The sequence below is a fragment of the Ruditapes philippinarum genome, unplaced genomic scaffold, assembly GCF_026571515.1.
Source record: "Ruditapes philippinarum isolate M1 unplaced genomic scaffold, ASM2657151v2 ctg1033_1_1_1_1, whole genome shotgun sequence".
Taxonomy (NCBI): domain Eukaryota; kingdom Metazoa; phylum Mollusca; class Bivalvia; order Venerida; family Veneridae; genus Ruditapes; species Ruditapes philippinarum.
In genome coordinates this window covers 82,268-109,765 of record NW_026854271.1, presented here as the reverse complement: position 1 = coordinate 109,765, position 27,498 = coordinate 82,268, and the positions used below count along the sequence as shown (strand labels likewise).

Below are 27,498 nucleotides of genomic sequence, written 5' to 3'. Positions count from 1 at the left end.
TAGACTGCAGTACCACTAGCACAAATTTAAGTGTATATTTAATTATCAACTATTTACTTATAAAATTATATAAACATTAATTTGCATATGGTGGACTACATTGACTCTAAATGACGGAGGGCATTCCGGTTGAATATATTAAAATGTAACGAAAAAACGTACTATTTTTCATTAAATCAAGGGCAAATAGCGAAGAAGCAAAAAACACCCTCATCAACCTTTTATGACTGCAGATAAAAAACCGGGTGACGTCGGAATTAAATCCGGGGTTGCTGCGTAAAATAACGTAAGATTATGCGTGGCACATTTAGAAAGTTGTCTTGTATAACATTTAGGTTATCAGTGCTAGAGACCAGACGCTCGTCTCTTAAACCAAAAGGTGCTAAGATGTTATCTCATGTCCTTAAATGATCCTCATTTATTTGCAATCATTGGTTAAAGTGTGCAAAAACCAAAAACTCTTCGAGACTACAAAAAGCTTGATGCAAGAACATTTCGGGCAGTTTAATTAAGTTCCGTAGTGAAGTGCTATAAACTGGAAAGTAAGGCGTTTAATTGATTGATTTAAGTAGTTTAACAATTGTTTAGGGTGAGTGAATTTACACATTACATATTTATTCAGAGAAAATCAATAAAATACAAGTAATAATTATATTATATCGACAAGGACCAAGTGAAAAAACTTGAAAAGGTATTCTATAGAATGCGTTATTTTCTCATATCTAATAGACCAGGGGCCGAGGATATAGAGAAAATTCCTAAGCTTATGTATTTAATTGTTCAGAAACTGGCGCAAAATGAACAGTACCCAACAGAAATCCTGAGCTCAGAACAATGTTTTATAACCTAGAGTCGACCTGAGCTGATCCAGGAGTTCATGGACAAAGTACAAGCTAGCGTTGTTTAACAATTTAATTTCATTTTAAGTCTACAAAACTGTCTTTTTTATTAACATTATTTGGATATATTTTATATCTTTACTTTAATAATTGGTCGGAATTTTGTCATACAGCAAGGGATCTCATTTTATAAAAACGTCGGATGTAAATTCAATTAAAAGATATTAACGCTTTGCTCGTAAACCCAAAACACTGAGAATTGTGATTAACAATTTCAAAAATTGATGATAATTTCATAAAGAAACTTTTAACGAACAATTTATTATTTCAATATTGAACAAAAGAAACGAGATGGTTGTCGTTGTCTTTATGCTATAATTTTGTGCGTTTAGTAAAAGACAAATGCGGATTCGAAAACCAATGCTTATTTGCATAAGAAAGTAAAATAAATTCTATTATAATTCAACAGAGATGGTCAATAGTCAGGTTATTCAGAACAAATATCAGTCAAATATCAACTTTGGTCTGCAGACAACTTTATCAAACTTTAGATGCATTGAAACAAGAAATGGGACAAAACCTCTTCCCTTCTTAAGAATTTAGGTGTTGAAGAAATGTATATCTGCTATCAAATTCGTTTACTTTTTTCTTTCAGAACAATATGTATGTTCAAAGTATACTTTGCTTACTTCTAGTGTATCTAATAGGTAAATATACTTATTTATTTTTATGTTTGTTTGTTTGTTTGTTTCATTTTACGCCTTTTCCCAACAGTATTTCAGTCATATAGGCGGGTAGTTTCCTAACCATCGTTCCTTAAGAGTTACACCAGTACTAGACTAACTTCCTCCGTGCTAAACTACCAAAGCATCTCCCGGGGATCGAACACACGCCAGAGAGGTAACTGGATTAGAAGTCATCGACTCTATCCAATCGACCACGGAGGCGGTATTTATTTTTATGTACTGAAACATTAAACAGTCGTAATCATCGAAACACAGAAATCGGGTTTGTGTGTGTGTGTGTGTGTTGGGGTGGGGCTGATGGGGACAGACTCAATTTTACCGAAAAGGTTATGACCGGGTTTCACTTTACTATGTTTTATTGTTAAATTGTTCTCACATGCCCAGTTGGACAATAATTAACAACCTTAAGAAATTCACTTGATTTTTTTATAAAGGTAACTTGTCTAGCCTCATAATTTAAATTCACTTATCGGTATAAATTAAACGTAAAGATCAATTACATGTGCACTCTGTCTGTTAATTGATAAACTTATGACATAAACAGAAAAAAAAACTGCAATCATTTTGGATCTTCGTGCGATTTTCATGCGATACTTTAAGAGTACTATATCAATGTCAGATTATATAACTTTGATATTTCATAAAACAACGTTGCCTAAAATGCTACATACCGGAACCTACATGTTTAAATTAGCTCTAAATCACACTGTTTTATCTGTAAAATCATAATGACGAGCCTATAGTATTTTGTATATAGCATTATAATAAATCAAATTAATTCAGCTATTTGATAATATATATGGTTGTACCTAGGACTGATATACATATCTAAAACGCCAATGTTTTATGAACATCAATATTTGCATTTCATATTCATACAGTTCTTCTATTCGTAAAACGGCAAAATTTATTGTTAAGGCATTCAAGACCAGACAACATCAGTTATATTCATACATTTTAGACATTCCTTTTTATTGTTAACATACATGTATATGTTGTCATCATATACTTAACTTATTTATCTTATTTTGAAAATATGTTCTTTTTGTATGTATAACACATGTCACTATAATAAACAATTTATCTATTTATAGATGCAAGTCATGGTCAAACTATGGTTGTTCCTCCCCTCATGACGACCCCTATGCCTCAATCAATAAGTAAGTATGGTAAAAAATTTAATATCCTTTGCCAGTTGTACGACTACTCATCAATAATCAGTTTTTCACCAATAAGTTTTAATTGTTCTGATTATACTGTAAAATTTGCTCTCTTCATTTAGAACTAACAAATGTAAGTTATATTATTATAGTCGTATTAAAAAGTCGGCAGAATATGTCAAAATAGTCATACTCATAAGTTTATGTTTTTATCGTGATAACAATACTTATAAGTTTATGTTTTTATCGTGGCACCAATACTTATAAGTTTATGTTTTTATCGTGACAACAATACTCATAAGTTTATGTTATTATCGTGATAATAATACTCATAGGTTTATGCTTTTTAGCGTGATAGCATACTCATAAGATTATTCTTTATCGTGATAGCAATACTCATAAGTTTATGTTTTTTATCGTGATAGCAATACTCATAAGTTAATGTTTGCTTTCGTGATAACAATACTCATACGTTTATGTTTTTATCGTGATAGCATACTCATACGTTTATGTTTTTATCATGATAGCAATACTTATAAGTTTATGTTTTATTGTGATATTAATACTCATAGGTTTAAGATTTTTATCGTGAAAGCATACTCAGAAGATTATGTTTTTTATCGTGAAAGCAATACTCATAAGTTTATGTTTTTTAACATGATAGCAATAAATGTAAGTTACTGATTTTTATCGTGATAACAATACTCATACGTTTATGCCTGCTTTCTTGATAACAATGCTCATAAGTTCATGTTTTTATCGTGATAACAATACTCATAAGTTCATGTTAAAGCTCATGTTTTTATAGTAATAACAATACTCATAGGTTTATGTTTTTTTTATCGTAATAGCAATACTCATAAGTTTATGTTTTTAACATGATAGCAATACATATAAGTAAATGATTTTTATCGTGAGAACAATACTCATAAGTTTATGCTTGCTTTCGTGATAACAATACTCATGATTTATAGCTTGTTATCGTGATAATATACTCATAAGTTTATGCCTGTTATCATTATAGTCATTTTTATGAGTTATTTTTGTTATCGTGACAGCATACTTTAGTTTTTGCTTGTTACCATAATAGCCATATTCATGTGTTTGTTAATGGATAGCCATACTTTGTTATTGTGATAGCATACTCATAAGTTCATGTCTGTTCTCACAAAAGCCATATTCATAAGTTTCTACTTGTTACCATAATAGCCATATACATAAAATTATGCTTGTTATCGCCATAGCGATACTTTGTTTGCAAGGATTTTTTGCGTCTTATTTTTAGTGAGCTTTGCCATTTTTGCGAATAAAAAAAACTGATTTGCTAAATAAGAATTTTAAAACTTTCTAATTTATTTTGTAGATTGTAGTGACAGTAAATTCGACATTGTGTTTGTCCTCGATTCATCCGGTAGTGTAGGAGAAGACAACTTTAAAATTATCAAGACTTTTGTGAAGTCTGTTGTACAAAACTTGAACGTCGGACCTGACAATGCGAAGGTTGGCGTGATTACTTTTAGCCGATATCCGGTAATCAGGTTACGACTCGATGATTATACGGATAAAGACGCTCTGCTGAAAGCGATTGATTCTGTGCCTTATATACCAGGTATAAATGCACTTGAATATTGAACCTTTACATGGTTATAAACCTCCAAAATAGTTGCTTTTATACGCTTACATTTCTCTCACTGTTTCAACTTAAAGCGAAGAAAGCGACCATTATAATAATTATTTTGCATCAATAATGGAAAATGTCTTAGCCTTAAATAATTATTTTCTTTACTGTATTTTATTTATGTATTTTTATATTTCGTCTTATACATATTGCATATTGTCTTGTTTAAACGAACCAGACTTATTGCTGTAAGCAACTTAATTTTAACATTTTAAAATCAAAATTTTTGATACCAAAAAACAGATAGTTCTAAAATCAAAGCACGACAATTTCACAACTTACATTAAGTAACGCGAAACAAAGTTTTCTCTTTATATATTTGTAACAAATGATTATCTAAGTTGTAATTAAAATGCCAATCTATTTGTTCAACTGTTGCTGACACTTGCTTAGAAACTGAGAAAGAAAGTATTAAAATTAAATAAAAGCATAGCGCTAAGAAACTCCTCTGGTGTTACAAATCGTGTGTATGTATTTGAATGAGACGGACAGTCAATATCAGTTTTGGACCTATATTTAACACCAACATTACCAGTATACAAATGTTTATACATAAATGTATGTGTTAATATTCAAGGTATCACAGAGACTCACAGCGCCCTCTATTTGCTCAAGGACGAAGGTTTTAAAGGGTCAAGGCCAAATGTTCCAAATATAGGTGTAGTGATAACAGATGGTAAATCCTTCCACACCAATCTTACAGCATCATCTGCCAGCGAACTTAAATCACAAGGTAAATATTTTTTTTAGGTAAAAAGCTAACTATTATTGATATATACATGTATATATTACTAACCGTAACCATTCAAATTGAAGGTTTGACATAGAAAGTATACCCCATTGGAAGAAAATAAATTTAGTTACATATTAAAGTCGATTTTCATTGGATACTTGACGTTTATATGAAATATACACGTGGCAAATGTCAATTTATGAAATATATGAAAATATGATATTTTTCTCTGTAAAATATAGGAAGTATGGTGTATTATAAAACCGTTATAAAGATTCTTGATAGATTATATGGCTATATTTGCTATAGATATCTCTCGCCTAGTGGCTCGGTTATTTATGCCTACAACCGTTTACGACCGATCAGAGATTTTTATAATAATTAATAATATATAATGAACTGTCTGACTTCTAAAATGCGGTCTTGACACTGTTCGTTGCACTAAGTGAAATATTTTGATTAACTGAAGGAACATAGCGGAAAATTAATCAAACCTATAATTGCCATTGAGCTTTCCTTTTTCTTTTATCAATATGATATTTTATTATCTCCCTTTATAAATGAGCCGCGCCTTGATCAGGATCCATGCTGTTGCTTACAAACCCTATTACAAGTAGAGAAACTGATAGCGAACAACATGGATCCTGATCAGACTGCGCGGAGGAGCAGGCTGGTCTGGATCCATGCTGGTCGCAAACCCACTATGTTGGTTTTGTCATGACGCGGCTCAAATATATCACAAAATGTAAGCTTATATGTTGCATGGCTGATCCGCTGTTCCTTTAATTGCATGACAAAAACTTCACTACATTGTGAGCAACATTAAATAATAAAGGCTATTAAAGGATATTTATCGGTTATAAAGGCTTTTAACAGTAACCTTTATTTGAACATGTTCAACTTGGCAACAGACAAAACACAACAAGCGGAACACAACAAACAAACAATAACAACAAAGAAACAACCACTATTTCAAAATATAAGATTATTACAAGGGCAAGCCTGGACACTGTCATATCTGCATATTTTTAAAGCATTACTGGTGTTTATTACCTACAACAAATTTCAGTGTAACAGTTCATCATCATCTATCAAACGATGTAATCTGCAAATTTAACTTTTACTTTATTACGTTCAAACAATTTTAAAGAACATGACCGAAAGCGTTGCTTTAAAGAAATTATAGATCGACATATTTGTTTGCGCAGACATCGTAACCAAGGAGACGCAACGCAGCCGATTTATTTACAAGCATGTATACATACGTGCTACCTGTTTGTATTTCAAAATCGATTTTACTCTGTTTAAATCAACTTGCAGCTGCAGCAATGGCATTAATTTATTCTTATATAAAACATTATTTGTAGTTTATGGCTGTGCCTATTGATTCCGTTGTGAAGTGAACTATTGTGTCTTATTTTGCTGAGTAATTCGAACAGTTATTCTGGTATATGATGAGTTGTAGCCTTCAGCTGATGTCTGACCAGAAGATACATCCTTTCACGCTCGTCAATATACAAAAGCAATGTTCTGCCAATGCTAGAGTCGGTCGTCCATTTTGACGACGTCACCACTTTGGGGGTCTGAAGCAGTTATTCCTCTGTTTTAGATTAACGAGAAAATCTGCGTTCTTCAGAATTCAGTTTCAGCACTGCAGACTGTATGATTTATCAATGCGTTGTTTTGATATCATAAATAACAGTCATGTGATGGCGTCACAAATTGACATCATTACCATTATCTATAATAATTTTCTTCTATAAATGTATTTCTTTCTTACCGCAGGTGTTGTCATGTTCGGTATTGGAGTCGGGGGTGATGTCAACATTCTGGAGCTTCAGTCTATAGCATCGCCGGTATACAGTGAACACGTTTTTACAGTCTCGAGTTTCAGCTCCTTATCTGGTATTGTTTCCGCCCTCTCTTCGAAAACGTGTGAAGGTATGAGCAATATAAGTGATTTTTATTCGATTCCGCATAACGCTGAGACTACGAGTACGCATTATTTCATACTCGTGAATATTCGGCATGTATCGCCTCTTTCCGTGGATAAGCTTGCATAGTCTGGAAATGACGGAGTTGGCAAATAATATTCATGAGCTCAACTTGCTTGTCAGACTTAATCAAATAAATATTTCTGATGGCTCATAGAATATATGTATTTAGTTTTATCGCCTTTTTATGTAAACTTACAATTTTAGACCACGCTCGCAAGCAATGAAAAAAGTAAAAAGTGATTTTCTTCCAAAATAGGAGGTATTTTTAAAGTTTGAAGTTGAAGTTTTTTAGGGTAAAGAACAATTTGTACAGCAACGGAATAAGATTGCCAGAAACTACCTTCAATACTGCTTTTTTTCAACTTTGTTTTGACTGCTTTAAATCTCAGAAGTAATTTCTTCTCAAGTAAAGGAATAAAGTGTATTGTAGATTCGTTTTAATGTCTTCTGACAGATTATAACAGTCTTTAGCCATATAACCCTGGGATAGAAGCTCGGGTTATATAAACTTACAGCATAGTTTATAAAACTATAGGTACATAATCTGCTTTATACTATAGCACTACATGTATAATAATTTAATATAAATTTATTTCAATGATGTCAAAAATTGTGTTCACCATATTGTATTTACAGTGGCGCCAGTAGCGCCTGTTTCAACGCTAGCTCCTGTTACCACACCACGTAAGTATATTATTTTTGTTTTGATAATCAATATAAGATATATGACTATTGTAATTTCGAACAAAAATCTTAAAATAGTTAAATACGTGGATAAAATAGGTCTCAATGGCACAATGAAACTAGAATATTTAAACAAGATTTTTATCATTTCAGCACAGAATTTATATCAATATATATCTTTCAATTTCGTGGTGATAACTCATAATGATAACTCATGGTGATAACTGATTGTGATAAACTATATTCCACATAATTGTACTTGTTACAACCTGACGAATGTTTATATATCTAATTTGTCTCTTTGTTTTCATTTTCAGAACCTTCAATAATCACCTCAACAACAAATACCACTGGTAAATTTCAAACAATTACGTTAATAATTCAGATAATTCAATGAATCTAAAATTATTTTATAAGCTATTCTTTACGATATGATAAATAGTAAAAAAATAAGTAGTCAGCTGCAAATTCTTATAATTCCCTTCAATAAACCAACGTTTCGGCTTAACAGCCTTCTTCAGGGTACCCAAAATCAGCTTTACCATGTGATACCAATGCCAAAACAACGCAGTACATTTACAAAACAACAGCCTTATTTCTTCTTCAATTATCTCACCTAGAAGTATTAGGAACATATGTATATAAAGTGCCAACCTGAGCAAACTCTTAGCTTTATTTAATCTAATAATATATAAAAACAATATATTTTATCATTCAGCTAATTTTTTGAAACATCGATTAAAACAATCTGCTCACGTGACATTTTATAATTTATTTCTTTTAAGATGACTGTAATCGTACTGTTGCCGACCTTGTTTTCGTGCTAGACTCTTCCGGAAGTTTAGGGGTAACAAACTTTAAAAGGGTGAAGCAGTTTGTCATCAATATAGTCAACTATCTAGACATAGGAGTCAACTATACTAAGGTAATGTTAACAAGGATAATGAACGCTCTCTCGAGTTAGGAGTTAACGTTACTAAGATAATGTACACTGTCTTGATATAAGAGTTAACTATTCTTCAGTTTGAAGTCAACGACCTTAACATCTCGGCCACGGACTCCCCCACCCTTTATTAAGGTAATGTACACAATCTCGACATAGTAGTAAACCTTACTAAGATAGTGTACTTAATTTCGACATAGGAGTAAACTTTACCAAGGTAGTGTACGTTATCTCGAGTTTACTAAGATTATGTACGCTTTCTCGAGTTAGGAGTCAACTTTACTAAGATTATATACGCTATCTCGAGTTAGGAGTCATCTAAGGAGTCATCTTTACGAAGATGATGTACACGTACGCTTTTTCGAGTTAGGAGTCACCTTTACTAAGATAATGAACGCTTTCTCGAGTTAGAAGTTACCTTTACTAAATAATGTACGCTATCTCGAGTAAGGAGTCGACTTTACTAAGATTATGTACACTTTCGCGAGTAAGGAGTCACCTTTACTAAGATTGTGTACGCTTACTCGAGTAAGGAGTCACCTTTACTAAGATTATGCACGCTATCTCGAGTATGGAGTCACCTTTACTAAGATTTTGTACGCTTTCTCGAGTAAGGAGTCACCTTTACTAAGATTATGTACGCTATCTCGAGTTAGGAATCAACTTTACTAAGATAATGTACGCTTTCTCCAGTAAGGAGTCAACTTTACTAAGATAATGTACGCTTTCTCGAGTAAGGAGTCACCTTTACTAAGATTATGTACGCTTTCTCGAGTAAGGAGTCACCTTTACTAAGATTATGTACGCTATCTCGAGTTAGGAATCAACTTTACTAAGATAATGTACGCTTTCTCGAGTAAGGAGTCAACTTTACTAAGATTATGTACGCTTTCTCGAGTAAGGAGTCAACTTTACTAAGATTATGTACGCTTTCTCGAGTTAGGAGTCAACTTTTCTAAGATAATGTACGCTTTCTCGAGTAAGGAGTCAACTTTACTAAGATTATGTACGCTTTCTCGAGTAAGGAGTCACCTTTACTAAGATTTTGTACGCTTTCTCGAGTAAGGAGTCACCTTTACTAAGATTATGTACGCTTTCTCGAGTAAGGAGTCACCTTTACTAAGATTTTGTACGCTTTCTCGAGTAAGGAGTCACCTTTACTAAGATTATGTACGCTTTCTCGAGTTAGGAGTCACCTTAACAAAGGTTATGCATACTATCTCGACATAAGAGAAAGCTTTACTAAGATAATGTAAGGTATCTCAATACTGTAGTCAACTGCACGCTATCTCAAAATTAAAGTCAAGTATACAAAGGTAATGTACGATTTAACGGGATCGTATTAAATGACAAGTTGTTGCAGATTGAACTAAATGTACCACATAATTTGTGCTGTCAGTTGTACTTGACTAAGAAATACAAAATATACAATTCTTTTACAGCAACAGTTTAGTCAGATAATGTACAATGTAATTATAAAACAGTAAAACACGACACAACAGCCCGCCAATCATACAAATTTAATTCGTATACCCTTTTTATATATGTATGAGTGAATTTGATATTTTATTGTTAAAGCTATACAAATTTTATAATGCTTCTTTCAATTAGTTGAATAGAACAAATCATCTCTTTAATCTAATATGCGCGTGCTAAGCTAGGGTTACAGACATACATTATATAGCAGAAAGACAACTACATAACATAATTTATCCGAACTTTGTATGATCTTCAAATACAATATCAGAAACGTTTTAATATTGTTTAATATTACCAGAGGCGATCAATTTACTTGTAATGGTAATAGAAGGTTTTCATATTTGTGTATGCTTCCTAAAGCAGTATGCCTACAGATTTATGCTTATTTTCACGAAATTTGAAAATGAATTAAAAAGTGGAATATTGTGAAGTGAACAAAGAAAGTAAGTTACACATTGCAAACGACACTTACAATCCACGTAAATTTACCTACCTCCACCACAAGAAAGGGGGTCAAAATATGCAATTCGTTAGTAACGCAGTAGAAATATGGTGTATAAATACTGCAAAATCAGTCATTAACCGCACAAGACATGTAAATTACTACTTGAATTTTGTTTCGTTTTATTTCTTAAAATCTTAGTACATATTTCTGAATTTAAGTTTTCTTGAAATATTTTGGATCATTTAGAGACATGCAACTTTTAAAAATGGTCAAATATATGCCAGTTCCTGAATGTTATAAAATACTGTTCATTATGTACAAACGCGTATGTGCTTAGGGTAATAAATCTACCTAAAATTATTTCTCTTCATGTATAACCTTCCTTTGCACCACTAAAATCGAGGCATATCCTATAAGATTATCTTTTCAAATGACTGGGATAGGTACAGTTCTATAATGTTGGGTTTTGATTTAAAGCTTCTCATCTGCATTCGTAATGATTTAAATGCTTACAATTCTATTCAACGGTTTTAAAACTTATTGATACGTGGCCAGGTTACGTTACTGATTATAGTTTATATAAAGCTATTGTCAATGATTTAAATTATTTAAGTGTGTATACTTTTGTACAACATATCACTACTGTTGTTTACGACTCAAAGCTGTTGGTGTTAGTGATTTAGCAATTTTTCAAAATAAACGTTAATTGTGTAAAAATATGTAGAAAGTATCCTTATTAACATAAATTTTGTAATAACATGTAACAATGCCTTAATTATATTGCGTATGTTGTTTGTTGGTTTGATTGGGTTTTACGTCACACCGACACAGTATAGGTCATAGGGCGACGTTCCAGCTTTATTGGTGGCGGAATACCTCGGGTGCCCTTCCGTGCATTATTTCAGGTACAAACGGGCACTTGAGTAGAACCACTGACGTTCCGCAAGCTAGTTGGATAGCTTCCTCACATGAAAGAACCCAGTCTCTGTCGGGATTCTAACCCGAAGCTGTAATTGCATTATTTTTTATTTATGCCTTTCATGCCTATATTGTATCATACGTCATTTTCAGGTTGGTGTAATCACGTACAGTAACTACCCGACAAGACGTATCAATTTGGACGATTACTACGACAAGCTGGCTCTTGTAAACGCTATCAACCAAATACCTTACTATCCAGGTGATTTATCTATTGTAACATCTTCAAGAACATAATTGTAATATTTTCAAGCCATCTATAATATTTTCCAATGATTTTATATCTTCAAGTTATTTACATGTCTCTTAACGTATTCGTTAATACAAAATACTCGTAATGTCAACAAGAAGTGACATACATTCATAGACCGAATTTAAAGTCACCTCTAATTTAACTGAACCTATTTTATATGAGCCAACGCAGGCCACCATTTCCATTTGAAAGGCAGTTGTCTGATATGACCTGTTCCGAAACATCATCTGTCGACAAAGACCACTTTTCTTATAAAGAGTGATTAGTAAACTACATGTACGTTAATTTTCCTTCCTTGAAATCAAGGTTATAAATTGTCTTATAAATTATTTAAAAAAATATAATACACATGTAGATACTTTCGTGTTTAGCAATGACATTTTAATGCTTTGGAAATCCAACTAGTGTCATTTGCTAAATCTAAGAAGCCGATAATCTTAGATGTGTTCATGATAATGACGGTTAATTGCAACTTATTATACAGCAGTTTAATTTATAAATAAATACTGTTTCTCGTCGTAATTTGCTGTAACGTTAAACAGTATATTGTTGTTGTTGTTAGTTATATTACGACCGACGAAGCAATATAATCTGTTACATCTCATATATCATTAAATCACTAAGTGGTTTACCAGCTACCACCTACGTATTTTTATGATAATACATCAATAAACAATTTATTTGTCCAAAAAAGAGAACAAGTATTTGTCAACATATATGTATATGGCAATTAAATCGATTCAACAGCGGTTGACTCCTTTAAAGCAGCATGTCTCCAGATCATGCTAATTGCCATGAAAATTTTGAAAATATATTAAAATGTAAAATAATGTCACGTGAACAAAGAAATAATTTAAACATTAAAAACGGCACTAAAAAAATACGAAAATTACCAAAAAGTAGGTCAAAATATGCAAAAAGAGCACTAAATGCTCATTAATTGTATATACTACGAAAATTATGTCTTAAATAATCATTATTTATATAAAGACTTTTCTTAAAATCTTGTACATTGTTCTCAATGTTATTCTTTTGAATTATTTTTTTGTCTCCTAAGGAGGTGATGCAGCTTTAAGAAACTATGAAAATATCTAAAACTCAACAAGCTTAGTCGAAATGCAAGTATTTAGAGGAACAAACTTTCTGACATTAATCGAATCAATATCATCATTGTTTTACTGTTTGTGTAAAAGCTTACACCCTATCGCTACGTAATTAATCGTTTTTATAGTGTCCCTTGTGATATTCTGTTATTTGATATTATGGACTGAAATGAACATACTGTGAAGACTCCGCAAAACTGAATTTCAGGCCCGTATAACGTATAAAACGATATTCTACTTATTTCAGGAAATACGGAGACTGACAAAGCTCTAGATCTATTGCGTCTTGAAGGATTTGAAGGAGAGAGAAAAGATGCCCCCGACATTGCTATAGTCGTGACTGATGGCCTGTCCACAAATCCTGACCTTACTGAAATTGCTGCTGATAGGCTCAAGAAATCAGGAGCAACAGTTTTCTCTGTTGGTAAGTTTATAAGATAAAGGATATAGATGAACCAAAAACATTAGCGATAGTATATGTTTAGTATTTCCTTTTTTTTTCAATAACATCTGAATCAGGACCATTATGCTAGAGCAAATTAAGCTAGGTGACAGTGAGAAAGTTAATCAATTGAGTCATTACTCTTGTATGATATGGTTCAAAGAGAAACGCTGGCTGAGCGGTTATGAAACTGCACTGATTGTGTAATATCATGCATTCTCAAACACATGTACATTTTTTATAGAAAACTGGTGAGGGAAAAATAACAGACCAACAAACAAATGTTCTTTAAAATTTTTTTAAATATATTGACACAAAATAGTACAAGGCATTTTTATGAAAATGTTCAACATCGAATTAAGTTTGAAATCTTTTGAAATATGTTTGTAAAAAGAATATTTTTTAAACAGCATGTCAGGTAGCAAGATAATATAAGGAATTTGTTTTAAATATTGACTTACATGAACTTAAAATATAGTTACATTAATGGTCGACTTGCATTATTAAACAAAGGACACGCATATAGATGCAATACAATATAAACCACACCCGGTCTTAAGGGTTGGTAAATTGTTGAAAAGAGATGTACATGTATATAGCAAATAATTATCATTATACCACAAGGTAAACGATGGACAAAATAGTTTAAAATATGGTTAATTTTTTTTAAAAGAATCAACAGTAAGTAATAAAAAACATATTGTTAACTTAAAGTAACATTCAAAAATATAGCTGGATGAATTATAAAACCATTTAAACTAACGTTCAAAGTTTTGTGTTGATACCTGTGATAGTTTATAATTATCAAACGGAATAAACAATCTTTTTTAACAAAAGTACTTAGTAAAAAAGGTTATATCTTCAACATTATAGCTGTAAGATGCACATTTTCGTATAGTTGCGCAAATATCATCACAAGCAGTTATGCTAAATCATGTTTTGTGTAAAGACAACATTTTTTCACGAGGACGACTAGCGATCACAATAGCCCGATTTTTTCTCAAGATAACAATGGAAATGAATGACACAATACATGCTTATTATGAAGTAATGGGGGTGATAAAGAAAATGCACTTAACAGGAAAAAGGCACACTGTATAGAACATTAAAAACTATAATATCAATATAAAAATCTCAAGCTACTTGTCCTGTATTTTCTTAATAAATATAAAGTTTTTCTTTACAAAAAAAATAAATAAAAATAAAAAAGATAAAAAAACAATTTTTGTACTGAGGTAAAAAATACTTCGATTATTAAATGTTACCATCTAAAATTGATAAAACGCACGCCTAATTATTATAAAATTATTAAAACCTTGTATGGGGAAAACAACTAAATTGACACAAAACTTGATTGAATCAGTTGGAGGTTTTTCTGAAAAAAGTAAAACGTACAAATCAAAGATATTTTGGAAATATATAATGTACTTAAGTAGAAGGAATTAAACATCATGTGTTGATAGAAAAAACTGCAAGGTTTAAAACAAGTATTTGATGTACAACTCTAAAGAAGTTTTTAGAAGAAAAAAACCCTCAGTTAAAAAATCCTTCATTCATAATTATAACATTGATAACATTTTAATAAAAAATCCATCCGCATAGATTATTACGTATTCCTACACCAGTAGCTTTTTATAACATTGATTGTTTCGGTAATAAAAACACTGGTGGTTTCAAATGAATTGTATTGATCATAAATAATCTGTAAAAATATAGTTATTACATCAAATAAAAAGCGTAATTATTCAAATATCATAGCTTTGTGACATTTTGTACATAATTATGTTGTACAGTTTGAGCATTTTTATTCAAATTAGCACTTGTTTAAATAAAAAAATAAAGCAAAAAGTAAAACATATACAAAATATATAGATAATATAAAATGTCAAAACATAATAATCTTTAACATGTTTAATGTTGTTGTATTGAATTAAATGTATAACACAAAAATGACGATAGTATCTACCCTTGTTAATGAAAATGATAAATGAAAACACTTTGGTACACTAAGTGGATGATGGTTCAGTAAAGAAAGTAAAAACAGGTATGGCACGTAATGGTGACTAAAAGTTCATCGATAAATCGAGTTGAAACATTTTATTATCATAAACATAAACATGTAGTTATACTTTATTTTGAACAAAAGGAACACACAACTGTTGTAATTAGTTACTAACTTGTAGCCTGTTAATGTTGAAAACGTTCAACTTGACTAATTTAAGAATATATATATGCGTCTTCCGAATCAATTAACTTTATTTGACAGATACAGTTATATTCAGTCGAAAATAGTCTATAAAATTGACAAATTACACAGACTCATAATGCACTTTTTGATGACAAAAGTATTAGGCGAAATAAATATATTATTAAAATCAAAAACACTCAAACAAAAAAGTTCTATGACTGTTGTGTAACCAACATGTATTTTAAAGAAAATGCATCTTAAATTAACAGTTGTTCTAATCATGAATGTCATATAATTTTAGGTATTGGTCAGGATGTGATTGACAGGAATGAGTTGAATTATATCTCTAGTGACCCCGACAGCAACTACGTATTCTTTGTCGCCAATTTCACTGATCTGTCAAGCATCGAGAATAGCGTAGCAAAAACGACTTGCAAAGGTAAGAATATTTACCTGACACACCATACATATTAAGTTGTGACAAAGATCTTGGCAAGATTTCAAAATTTGTGCTAATTAGAATGATGCAGTCATGATATTGGTTGTTTTAATAATACATTTATTTTATATTTACTTTAACATCTATGACCTCTTCAGTAAATATAGGGTAGCTTTTCTGTCAGTTTTAATCAATAATTTAAATTTAGCAATTATGTCATCGTATAACGAATGCGCGTTATTTTGTATCAAATTACTACCTAACATAGTGTCATACTTTAATGTGACAAATTTATTCTTTGACTTGCATAACAGAAATAATTGTTATTAAAACATAATTAGAAGAAAATAGTTGTAAAGGTGTGTATTTTGTGAAAAAGAATGAAATATTAGGTCAGTTCTTATGTTCCTTCTTCAACCTTCTTAATCAAGATAGACATTGCAACAATAAGCATACAATTGGAAAACATATACACATATAAACATAAACGATACATCTATACATAAATATCTTATGCATTAAGCTTCTTTTTATAAAATAGTTTCTTCATCCTTAAACGCTTCAACATCAGAGTCTTCAGGTGGAGGAAGAGGTACATAAAAAGTCCATTCAGAATCACTTCCACGTTTAACGATTAAATCTACTTTATCGTCTAATATTATTCCTTCATGGTCTGTTGTTACCATCACATTGTTGTCGACATGTTTGTCACTGTTATCAGATGTATTGTTCATATCGACTTTGTCTGTCTCGTTTACCTCTTTCATTGAGACCTTTTCCAAACTCCCATCTTCCAATTCAGTTCCAACCGCTTCCGTTAAGATAACATCGGCAATGCTCCATGACTCTGTGTAAACTTGTACGGCATTCGCAAACATATTTTTCCAATTAAGATTAGATCTGTCGACAGAATAGTCTAGCGGTTTGAAAAGAAATTTTTTCAGAATTAATGGAAAGAATCCAGTTGCAAGAGCGGCTATAGCCTGACCAGCTGAAGTAACATCATTTGCCTGCCCAAAAGCGAATATCACTATAAAGACAAAAGCGAGAAACAGTATTATCCAAATAAAGTTAAAAAAAGCACTAAAGTAGAGCACGTGCACTAAGCCAGGGCATTGGAAATGGTTCATTTGTCCCATCGTGAACAAAAATGATGTTGGAATATAGGGAATATCCGTCTTATCTAAGAAAAGTACAAGTCTTGACACTCTCCATTTCAAAAATCCCTCGGAATCAGTTGTTAAACATATACGTTCAGGAACATAATCCTTTGGTGGTACTCTAAATGCAGTGTTTTCTTGAATTTCAATTGCCTTTGATGCTTCATCTGTCATCTTTTCACCGACCATGCTTTGGATTTCGCCATTTATCGCTGTACTGTATGTTGCGTACCGTTTGTGAACGCCACTGAAGCTTTCATTCCCATAAACTAATATCAGTAAAATCAACGACACGTACTTCAAAACGATAAATGGATCAAGAATAAATCCAACCAGAATGTATACAATACATTCAACATAGAACGCAATGCAATCAATTAAGATAATAAGGAAAAACCACAAGGTTATAAAAGTCATGATTAGTGCTATAAGATGTAAAAACTTATTCAATCTGTTATTTTCTTCGTTTTCATTAACGACTAAAACATCACCAAATCTTTTCTGCATCCATGAATTCAATTTGCTGGGTACTTGTTTATCAGTACTTCTACATATATTCGGATTAATTACCTTGGTGGTATAGAACACAAGATTCATAAGAAGTCGAATCGATAAATTGAGAATTGGAATTACTTCAAGTAACACCACAAGAAGATAAAGCGGAAGAACGATAAACCACAGTGGCATCAGTAAACAGCCTATAATTCCAAATCTTTTTAATGGACGCAGCATGTGAGAGGCCATTATTCCACATGCATCAGTTTTCGACTTGTCCCTTGTGTCTCGGAAACATTTCCGTACTGTATATTTAAGTTTTTCTTTAAATGTTCCAGGTATCAGTAAATAAACGATGATCTCTACTGCAAACAAAATATGTATTATCATAAACAACTCATGCGTAGGAGAGATATAGGTGATTAAATTTCCCGGGTATGGTCTTGTGATATTGTACTTATCATATAAATGTTTTTCATAGTCAACTTCTTTCTTTTCCATTAGATAATAAAACCAGATTCTCAGAAGCCATGGTATGGCGAAAAACAGAGCTGCAAGAAGCATCATCAATCCACTCATGCATTGGTACCATTTAAAATCTGTGTTACACGGAAATAAGCGCCACATGTTTTCGTTGCAACAGTCGCCAACTGATTTTATTTCATACCGAAGTTTGCATCGGACAATGAAGTCCCTCAGAAATCCTAGTAAAGAGACAGGTGCATCGCCCTCCGCTACTATCTTACTGTCCCTTACGCACACATCCATGCCTTTCACGGAAAAACTATGAACTTTTTCAGATTCAAGTGTTTCTAACTGAGATTTGAGCTTCCGAAGGTGTGTGAAATCCTTCACATCAGCTTTGATAAAGCCATTGTCAACATCTGATGATTCTTGTATCATTTTCACGTTAAACCTAAACGGTTTGTCAACTTCCGCTGTATAGATATAAGATTGGAAGATGCTGTTTGCTTTGTACATAAAGCCAGGCAGGTACAAAGGGCTGTATAGCATTACAACGACTTGAAGTATGATAATACATGCAAATAGCAATTCAATCCAAGCGGTTCTTGTTATTCCATTACACTCAAGTTTATTTTCTGCGTTCATTTTACAGCAGACATAAGTAAGGCGTCTTTCGTCTCCTGTCTCGACTCGCTTATTACATAGTTCTGCACCTGCTGGCAGGGAGTAATCACTTGCTCCAAAACCATTTAAAAATCCAAGCCTTAAAATGGTATCAATTTCACCGGGACCTTTATCTTTTAGACAATTGTTAGGAGTTTGTTTGAGACTAACTTTATAATTGCCTACTTTTAGTCCAAGTGTATACAGTGACATTGCATCGAAATATTCCTTTAGCATAAGCATGGATTTTCCTGTCACAGTCGTAGTTATCATCCAGCGGCTATACCGTTCTTCTATCATAGGGTCCATGTTGTTAACCCCTTTGAACGACACCCGTATTTTCACTACCTGCTTCCCGTCATTTGCTAACCCAGCTATAGCCTTTGCAGCGTCCGGCAATTCCGGTGTCACTGTACACGGTGATGAAGTAGTATTTCCATATACTAGAGATATGTTCGTGCCACAGAACACGAATAATGTTTGACACAAAATAAACCATGATACCATCCATGCAGCCATTTTCTTCCTATATCTGTATGTCTTTTGTGAGTTATGAATAAATCCACGCCAATTCTCAAATTGTTATGTTTAATACCATTTGTAATACCATCCAAGCAGCCATTTTCTTCCTGTATCTGTATGTCTTTTGTGAGTTATATATAAATCCACGCCAATACTCAAATTGTAAAGTTTATTACCATTTCGTTTAAAGATTTAAAAAGAGGTGGTGTAAACATTAACTATTTCCTACACATGTATACGTATTCATCATAAAATAACACATATTCTTAAGTAGTTTATCGCTTACCACAATACTTCCTGTAAGAACGAGAGATCGCGAATGCGTCTTTTCGATCAATACGTAAACAGCCAGTCGTCTGCTTAGCTGCTTATTCGTCTGTTTCATGAGTCACGTGAAGTAGTGCATGTTGTATAATTACAGTTTTGTAACCAGTGAAGCGTCTTGAATTTCGTGTGTAAACAAATAACATAGACCCTGTAAACTATATACATTTTTAGCTTGTAATCTTAATTTTCCTTTCACTATATTTTCCATCAACACCAATAAATGATATCTTGTGCCAAAGCTTTTCATAGCACTACTGTTGAACTTCGCTAGCGAATAAACTGCGTAATTATCCAATAAGTCAGCAAACAGGCAATCTATAGTCTAGCTGCAGACGATTGTAATACATCTTTACTGTATGTCATTTTGTTCTCATATTCATGTTTAATATGAAAAATGACCTTTTTATTGTTTGATACAAAATCATTTATTATTACTCTCATTCATTTATTGAAATAATATCATATTATCAAGGTATCATCCATGTCTTGCTTATTATACATCATAATTATGATAATTATTCATAACAATATCATATCAAATCAGATGTAAAATGATTTTCAAACTAATATATTGTTTATCTATTTGCACCACATCTGAAATATTCGTAACAGATTTTAAGTTTATTTACTATATTCCTATCATATAATCATCAAATAATGATCATTAAGCCGTTAGTGAGTCTGTATGGTGTGTGACGAGTATAATATACAACACCTTTAGAACTCATAAAACACTAACAAATTTCTGTTTGACAGGTCAGTCTTAGAATAATAAATTGGAAACAAACTGCCTCCGTGGTCGAGGGGTTAGAGTCGATGACTTCTAATCCAGGTACCTCTCTGGCGTGGGTTCGATCCCCGGGAGATGCGTTGGTAGTTTAGCGCGGAGGAAGGTTGTCTAGTACTGGTGTAACTCTCCAGGAACGATGGTTAGGAAACTACCCGCCTATATGACTGAAATACTGTTGAAAAAGGCGTAAAATGAAACAAACGAAACAAACCGCGTTATGTGATATATACGTTTATGTTCTCCAATACACTAACAAAATTGTCAAAAAAAAGAATTTTCGACCTGAAGCTTTACTTGTCAAAAAACCGTGTGTTCGTCATTTTCATTGTAACGACTTTTGTTTGATAAAATAACTTAAGGTTATTTTCATAGTTCTTTAAGATCAACTTATGTCTTTAATGTCAATATTTGACATTATAGCAATTATATTATATCAGATGTAACTGCGGCTGATCTTATATAATACATTCATCATTTAATCCGAGTTACGTAACATATTGTATCGATTTGGTCCATTAACTTAATGAATACGCCAATACTGTACAGGAGTGCGTTCGCTGCTGTTTTATATGTTTCGTGTAATGTGTATTAATCATATTCAGAAATATATGCCTTAAGTGAATAACAGCACACTTTAGTTTCATATCACTTTAATATTGGTATTTAAGTTTCTATAACTTTAACACAATACATCATACCTCGCGCAGTAAAACATTTACAATACGCCACAGTTATAGATTGGTAGTTCAAATAAAAAACTTGGTTCATAAGATCATGGCTAAATTGTAATACATATTTTAACTTGCGATAATTAACCTACTATTGAATAACTTAACTTATATCTTATATATATATATATAACTTATAGCTTAACATCAACGTTAACTATTATTTTAATTGTGGTTTTAGTTCGTGACTCAGGTTGAGGTTACAGAAAAAAACTATTGTTGTTAAAGAATCAATCATATTCCGATGTAAAAATAACTCCTTGTCTTATATTCAAGTCATGTGGAGTAATATTTAATGTATTTGAAAAAAAAACCATGTAGATTCTCTATGGAAAAATTATCTACTAGTAGCATTTGAGACATTGAACAACACGAATTGATATAAATATTCATATTTGACATGCGACAATGTACATGTATTTACAAACACAATCACTTTTATTTGGTAAGTGTTGTGTACACAATGTTTTATTCGAAAAATAAATAATGACAAAAGAAAATGACCAATACAAATAAAGAAAATTAACAGATGAAATAAATATAGTATTTTTAACTTCCGTGATTTTGAAACTTTATTATCTTATTTCTATCTTTGTACAGATGTTAGTATACACCGAGAGAATTTGTATATGGTGTATATGTTGTTGTATGTGTTACTATTTGTTACATGCGTGAATAAATAAGATATCATACGATACAACACTCAAACGATACATGTTTAAAAACAATGCGACACGATAAAAATTTGCAAGTTATATAAATGCAATATAAATACAATTCATAGGAACATAAATACAATACAATATTTTAACGATCGATATAATACAAAAAATTGCAATTTAAGAGAAATACATTGCAAAATCAAATTAAAAATACGATGAAAACAGGAAACAATGCATGTCTCTATATAAAACAGTGGTGTAGGAATAACAGATCATAATTAACCACTGAGCAATTGTTATGTTGATGCTAAAAAAGTAGCCAAAAATAGATAACTAAAAAATGTAAACAAACTTCGAAGCGTAATTACATGTAGTTATTGTTATGCTTAAATCAATTCAATATTAATTCAAAATTATAACAGTACAATATTACGTTGTAACAAAACAATATGGAGTCATATAATACTTAAAACTTAGACATATGTAGACAAAATTAATATCATAGCGCTTTTAAAGAAAAGTATATAATAGTGTTGTTATTTCAGTGCCTCTTATGACGACGACTGTAAATACAGTACCACCAACACCTGTCAGCTCTACATGGGCCACACCCTCTACGATGAAACCCACACAAACATTAGCACCAACGTAAGTTGACGCTGTATTAAAATTCAAATAGACTTTGTATCTTCTTCTTGTTTGCATCAATTTATCGACATCAGAAGTGTAAAAACAAAATGAAAGTATATCATATAGAACCATAATAATGACAAGTAGATTGAGAAAGTAGTGTTCATTTGTAGTTCCGTGTAATACTTTTAACCCTTAGCCTGCTCTGGTGCTAATAAACTAATTTTACCCATGCAGTAAGTGCTCGCTAAGATCAGCCATCACTCCTTGTCTGATATTGGTCTGCACGGTTCCCTATTCAGTCAGTATTACATATGTAATTTTCTATAAACTATTTAAGTATTGTTTCCAAAATGTTTGGATGGACAAGGTCATGTTAGTTTAGCGTGAAAATATTAAATGACAATGATCAAAAAAAAAATTATCATTCCTAATTCCGCAGATGATAAAAGTGTTGATAGATGTTTAACATACTTCGGTGTCATTTCCTTTTGAAAATTAAAAAAGAAGATATTTAAATTTGCTTTTAAACCTTTAATTTATAAGTTGTATTTTTTTCAAGTGTCATTTCCTTTTGAATATTATAAAATAAATAAATTGGTGGTAAAATCTTTAATTTAGAAGTTGTAATTTCATCAAGATTAGTGTAGTTGTCAAAACATATGGTTATGTCTAATGTATTTTATCAACTTTAAACTACCTTTGAAATTTACTTTTCAGTACTCTCACCCCCGAGATTACAACGCCAAGTAAGTTGAACTATAGATAACAACATGAAAAACATTTTTGCAAATTGTGCTCAAAAACATTGTGCCAATAGTGAGCAGTTAGATCAAATCTGTAACAAAGAATATGTTTATCTTCATATCTTTAAAAACTGATAGTATATTTTATTTCAATTACTAGAATCCTAGGTAAATAAATCGTTTTACTGTTTCGTAACAGAAGCAATCAGAACTCATAGTCAACAATTTATATGTATTTGAAAATACGAATAACATTTCAAAAATTGTATGTTTCCCACATTATTTGTTACATAATTAACATAACATTATTTATCTATATATTGTATCATTATTTACCAGTAGATTCATAGCTTCTAAATCAACTATATGTCTCTTTATCTTTTTTTGTGGGGGGGGGGGGGGGCATGAGCATGGTATATTTGCAATATTGGCGATACTACATGTACTATACATGTAAAATGTTTTACAGACGCATTTATATTCAAGTTTTCCTGTAATATCTTTTTTCAGCTTGCCTAGCCAAAGTTGCGGACGTCGTATTCGTGGTTGACTCGTCTGGGAGTGTCGGTGAACCCAATTTCATAAAGATAAAGGACTTTATGAAACAGACCGTCAACGTGTTTGATATAGGAACAGATTTTACTCGTATCGGCGTTATAACATTTAGTAGTGATGCTAGGCAAGAGTTTCCTCTCAACAGATACAATAATAGCTATGATTTGTCTACTGCCATTGATAATATTGTCTACACACAAGGTGGAACAAACACAGGTAATTATTTTTCTAGTAAACAAATATTATCTTTCTAATTTTATCATTATTTTTTTTGGTGGGAGAGCGGTTCCTGACAATAAATCTATACCCACCTACCCATCACCACCCCTATCGGTGATATAGGGATGTGTACAGTTTTATTGTGAAGCGTAACTAATTTTTTCTTAAATAAATATTCACAAAATGAATGAATTAAAAACGCGAAGGTTTCATTTGATTGTTTAACTTCCAACAATTCTTATTTTAAAATCATCTGTTCATAAACACGGTCCGTTAAAAATAAATAAATAAATATATATAAACAAATTCAATTCACTATAGAAAACATATTTCCACACTGCATAAGAAAGAGACACTTATTTCCATTTAATGTTTTGAACTGTCGTTATGCAAATACACTTTGCATGTTACAGGGGCAGCTTTAGAACTTCTTAGATTGAAAGGATTTGATTATGAACGTGTTAATGATCCGAACATTGCTATTGTAATCACTGATGGATACTCCAGAGATAAAACAGCAACTCGACAACAGGTACTCTGATTTTCCCGGTTTGTTTTCCGACACTTCTGGACACCAATAAAAGAACAGTGTCATTCTATACAATGTATTACCAAATGTATTTTGATTACATCTTCTTTCGTTCCATACATATCAACCACAAATGTTCTGTTGGAAACATCGTTTACGTTATAATTGTTACACAGTTTCAGAAACAAGATTTTAAATGACGATTTTGGTACTCAAATAGCCACAATAGACGCTCAATCTAAACTTTAGGAATAAAACAGGAAGCTTTTAACAGAGAATAGAAATGGAAGCTTTGCTAACTTTGTTACATCTATATACTCATATGTTCAAAATACAATGCAGAGAATGTTTGAATTTGAAACATTGTTTTACTTTAGGCAATGTTGGCAAAGCAAAGTGGAAACATCACAATTATAGCGATTGGAGTGGGGAATGGAACTGATGTTAATGAGTTGACAGCAATTGCTACATTGGACCAAAACAGCAATCGAAGCTTGATATACGAAGTTGGTAGCTTTGAAGCTCTACAGACTCTGAATACGGTTGTCGCTACAGTGGCGTGTGGATGTAAGTTATCATGTGATACTAATACATAGGTAGATTACGGTTTTCATGAATTTATCCGGTGTTGTTGTCACTACTTCATATTTTGTTGTCTACTACTTTGCCTCCATATTTGAACAAAGTAAATTGGACAATTGGACATAAAGAGTTTTGTTGATTCTCAGATATCTTATGTAACTCTCTTTGCTGTGACTATAAATTATGAGGTTTGCGTGAACAGTACAATAATTTTTTATGATACAATTCTCAATCCGATAACTTTATATTGTAGAAATTAACGATATCCGACTTTGAAAATAATTAAACGTGCAAAGCAAAAATAAAGTGTAAAATGGTAAAAAAAAAGAAAAAAAGATTCAAATTGGCAGTTATTTGTAATATTGCATATTCATTATATGATAACCAGTAGCCTTTTTTTACATTTATTTCACTAGTGGTTCCAATACCCCCTCAAACACAGCCTACGTTACCTCCACCTACCACAGTAGATCTTGGTAACTGTACTGATCAAGTAGAAAACTGTGAAGAGTATGGTGACGACATATGCTATGATTACAAACCATGGGCAACGGCTCACTGTCAGGCCCATTGTGGATTCTGTAGAGGTGGGTATTATAATAATTATTAAAATAGAGAGAAAAACACGGCAAAATTGAAAATCGTGCAGGCTCGGTTTGATTGAGCCTGATCATGGACGGTAATAGAAAGTTCAACGCCCTATAGCACCGGCTTAAGCAGAATTCAACATTTTATCGTGGTAATGGTGAAATTTTCAATTTAGAAACATCCACAGATGTGTACATACGACGGTTCTTAATGCAACATATTGCAGTATAATTATAATAGTATAATAAATATGTTTACTATATACTTATTTGGTTCCCATCTTAGATCAGCATTACGTAGTACATGTATTTGGAAACGGGAACGGGTGCTACTGAAGGCTGACCTCTCCTCTCGACCTTTTGTCTCGCAATATAGCAATTTTCCAACGCTGCGAAATACATAGTCTCAGAAAGCTACTATAACATAATATTCTGTATGTACTTCGAATTCTATTATCAAAAGGGTGCAAACTGATTTTAGAGAACGTGTATCTTTAGCTATACATATTTCATCGTTTCTTTTACAGGTCCAGCAACCACTCCACCAACATGTTCAAACCGACTTAATAACTGCCCAGAATATGGTACTTACATATGCACCTCCGTCTCTCTGACCAGCTGGACAAAACACAACTGTCCAAAATACTGCGGATTTTGTGGTAAGCCGTAATTCATTTTATTTCTATATACTTCTGATCCGTTTTTTTTATATTTATACGACTTACTTCAGATTTATTGATTCCAAAACTTTATTGTGTTGAAGGTATCGTGCTGAATCAAAAAATCAAGTTTGCAATGTTCACTTCATTGCTCCCGAAGGATACCTTTTGTTGTAACTTTTTTGTTCACTTCCAGTTATATTCTAACATTACGTATAAATGTTTTAAATTGATCTATTCCAGGTGGTGGCCCAATTCCAACGGAAGCAACTAAAACAACACAGGCTGCCAAGGCCACAGAAGGTATGTAAAAATCACGAGGCTTACCTCATACCCTTTTACATTTTACTTATTTCTAATGGTTAACATATGAAAAATTATATGAGCCGCATCACGACAAAACTAACGTTCTGCGTTTGGTTTGGTTTGCGAACAGCATGGATCCTGATCAGACTTCGCGGATGCGCAGGCTGGTCTTGATCCATGCTGGTCGCAAACGCACTATGTTGGTTTTGTCATGACCCGGCTCATATCATTAACATGTCTTTAAATCACATTACCCTATGTAAACTAAACATTAATTATTACAATTATTACAGAATAGCTTACATATATCAAATGTTGTGTTCTGTACATAAATATATTTGAAATGTGTTTATATTACTCTATGTAAACTAAACATTAATTATTACAATTATTACAGAAAAGCTTACATTTATCAAATGTTGTGTTCTGTACATAAATATATTTGAAATGTGTTTATATTTTAAAATGGCCATTGAAGCGTTTACTAAACCAGGTACGACTTATCAACAGGTGACTTCAATGACAGAATGTAAAGTCAACATTTGATGAATATTACATTTAAGCATAAAAAAATGTGTGTAAGGAGCGAACTATGGATGTTTTATATAGCATTATTATGCTTACATTAAGTGATATTTTAGAAGTTCCAATTCTTTTATTACCTCGAGAGGAAAAAAAGTAAAAAGAATAAAGTTTGTTTTCATTTTAAACAGCTCCTAACATTGCGGGAATCAAACTGAGAACTGTAACGAGTTTTACGGTGGTT

General features: G+C 32.1%; 1 protein-coding gene across 1 annotated transcript; it reads left to right on the top strand.

The window, feature by feature from the left end:
• Positions 1-458: 458 nt before the first annotated feature.
• On the top strand, positions 459-26,826 carry LOC132739598 (collagen alpha-1(XII) chain-like). The gene is made up of 20 exons (XM_060727344.1): positions 459-589; positions 1,495-1,546; positions 2,680-2,745; positions 4,109-4,354; positions 5,001-5,156; positions 6,942-7,097; positions 7,790-7,837; positions 8,155-8,190; positions 8,623-8,762; positions 11,776-11,884; positions 13,286-13,462; positions 15,970-16,107; positions 22,465-22,567; positions 23,270-23,298; positions 23,806-24,066; positions 24,483-24,601; positions 24,976-25,165; positions 25,597-25,767; positions 26,295-26,426; positions 26,670-26,826. The coding sequence occupies exons 2-20, from the start codon at positions 1,501-1,503 to the stop codon at positions 26,735-26,737; spliced, it is 2,391 nt and encodes a 796-aa protein (XP_060583327.1). The 5' UTR covers positions 459-589; positions 1,495-1,500; the 3' UTR covers positions 26,738-26,826.
• The last annotated feature ends 672 nt before the right edge of the window (positions 26,827-27,498 follow it).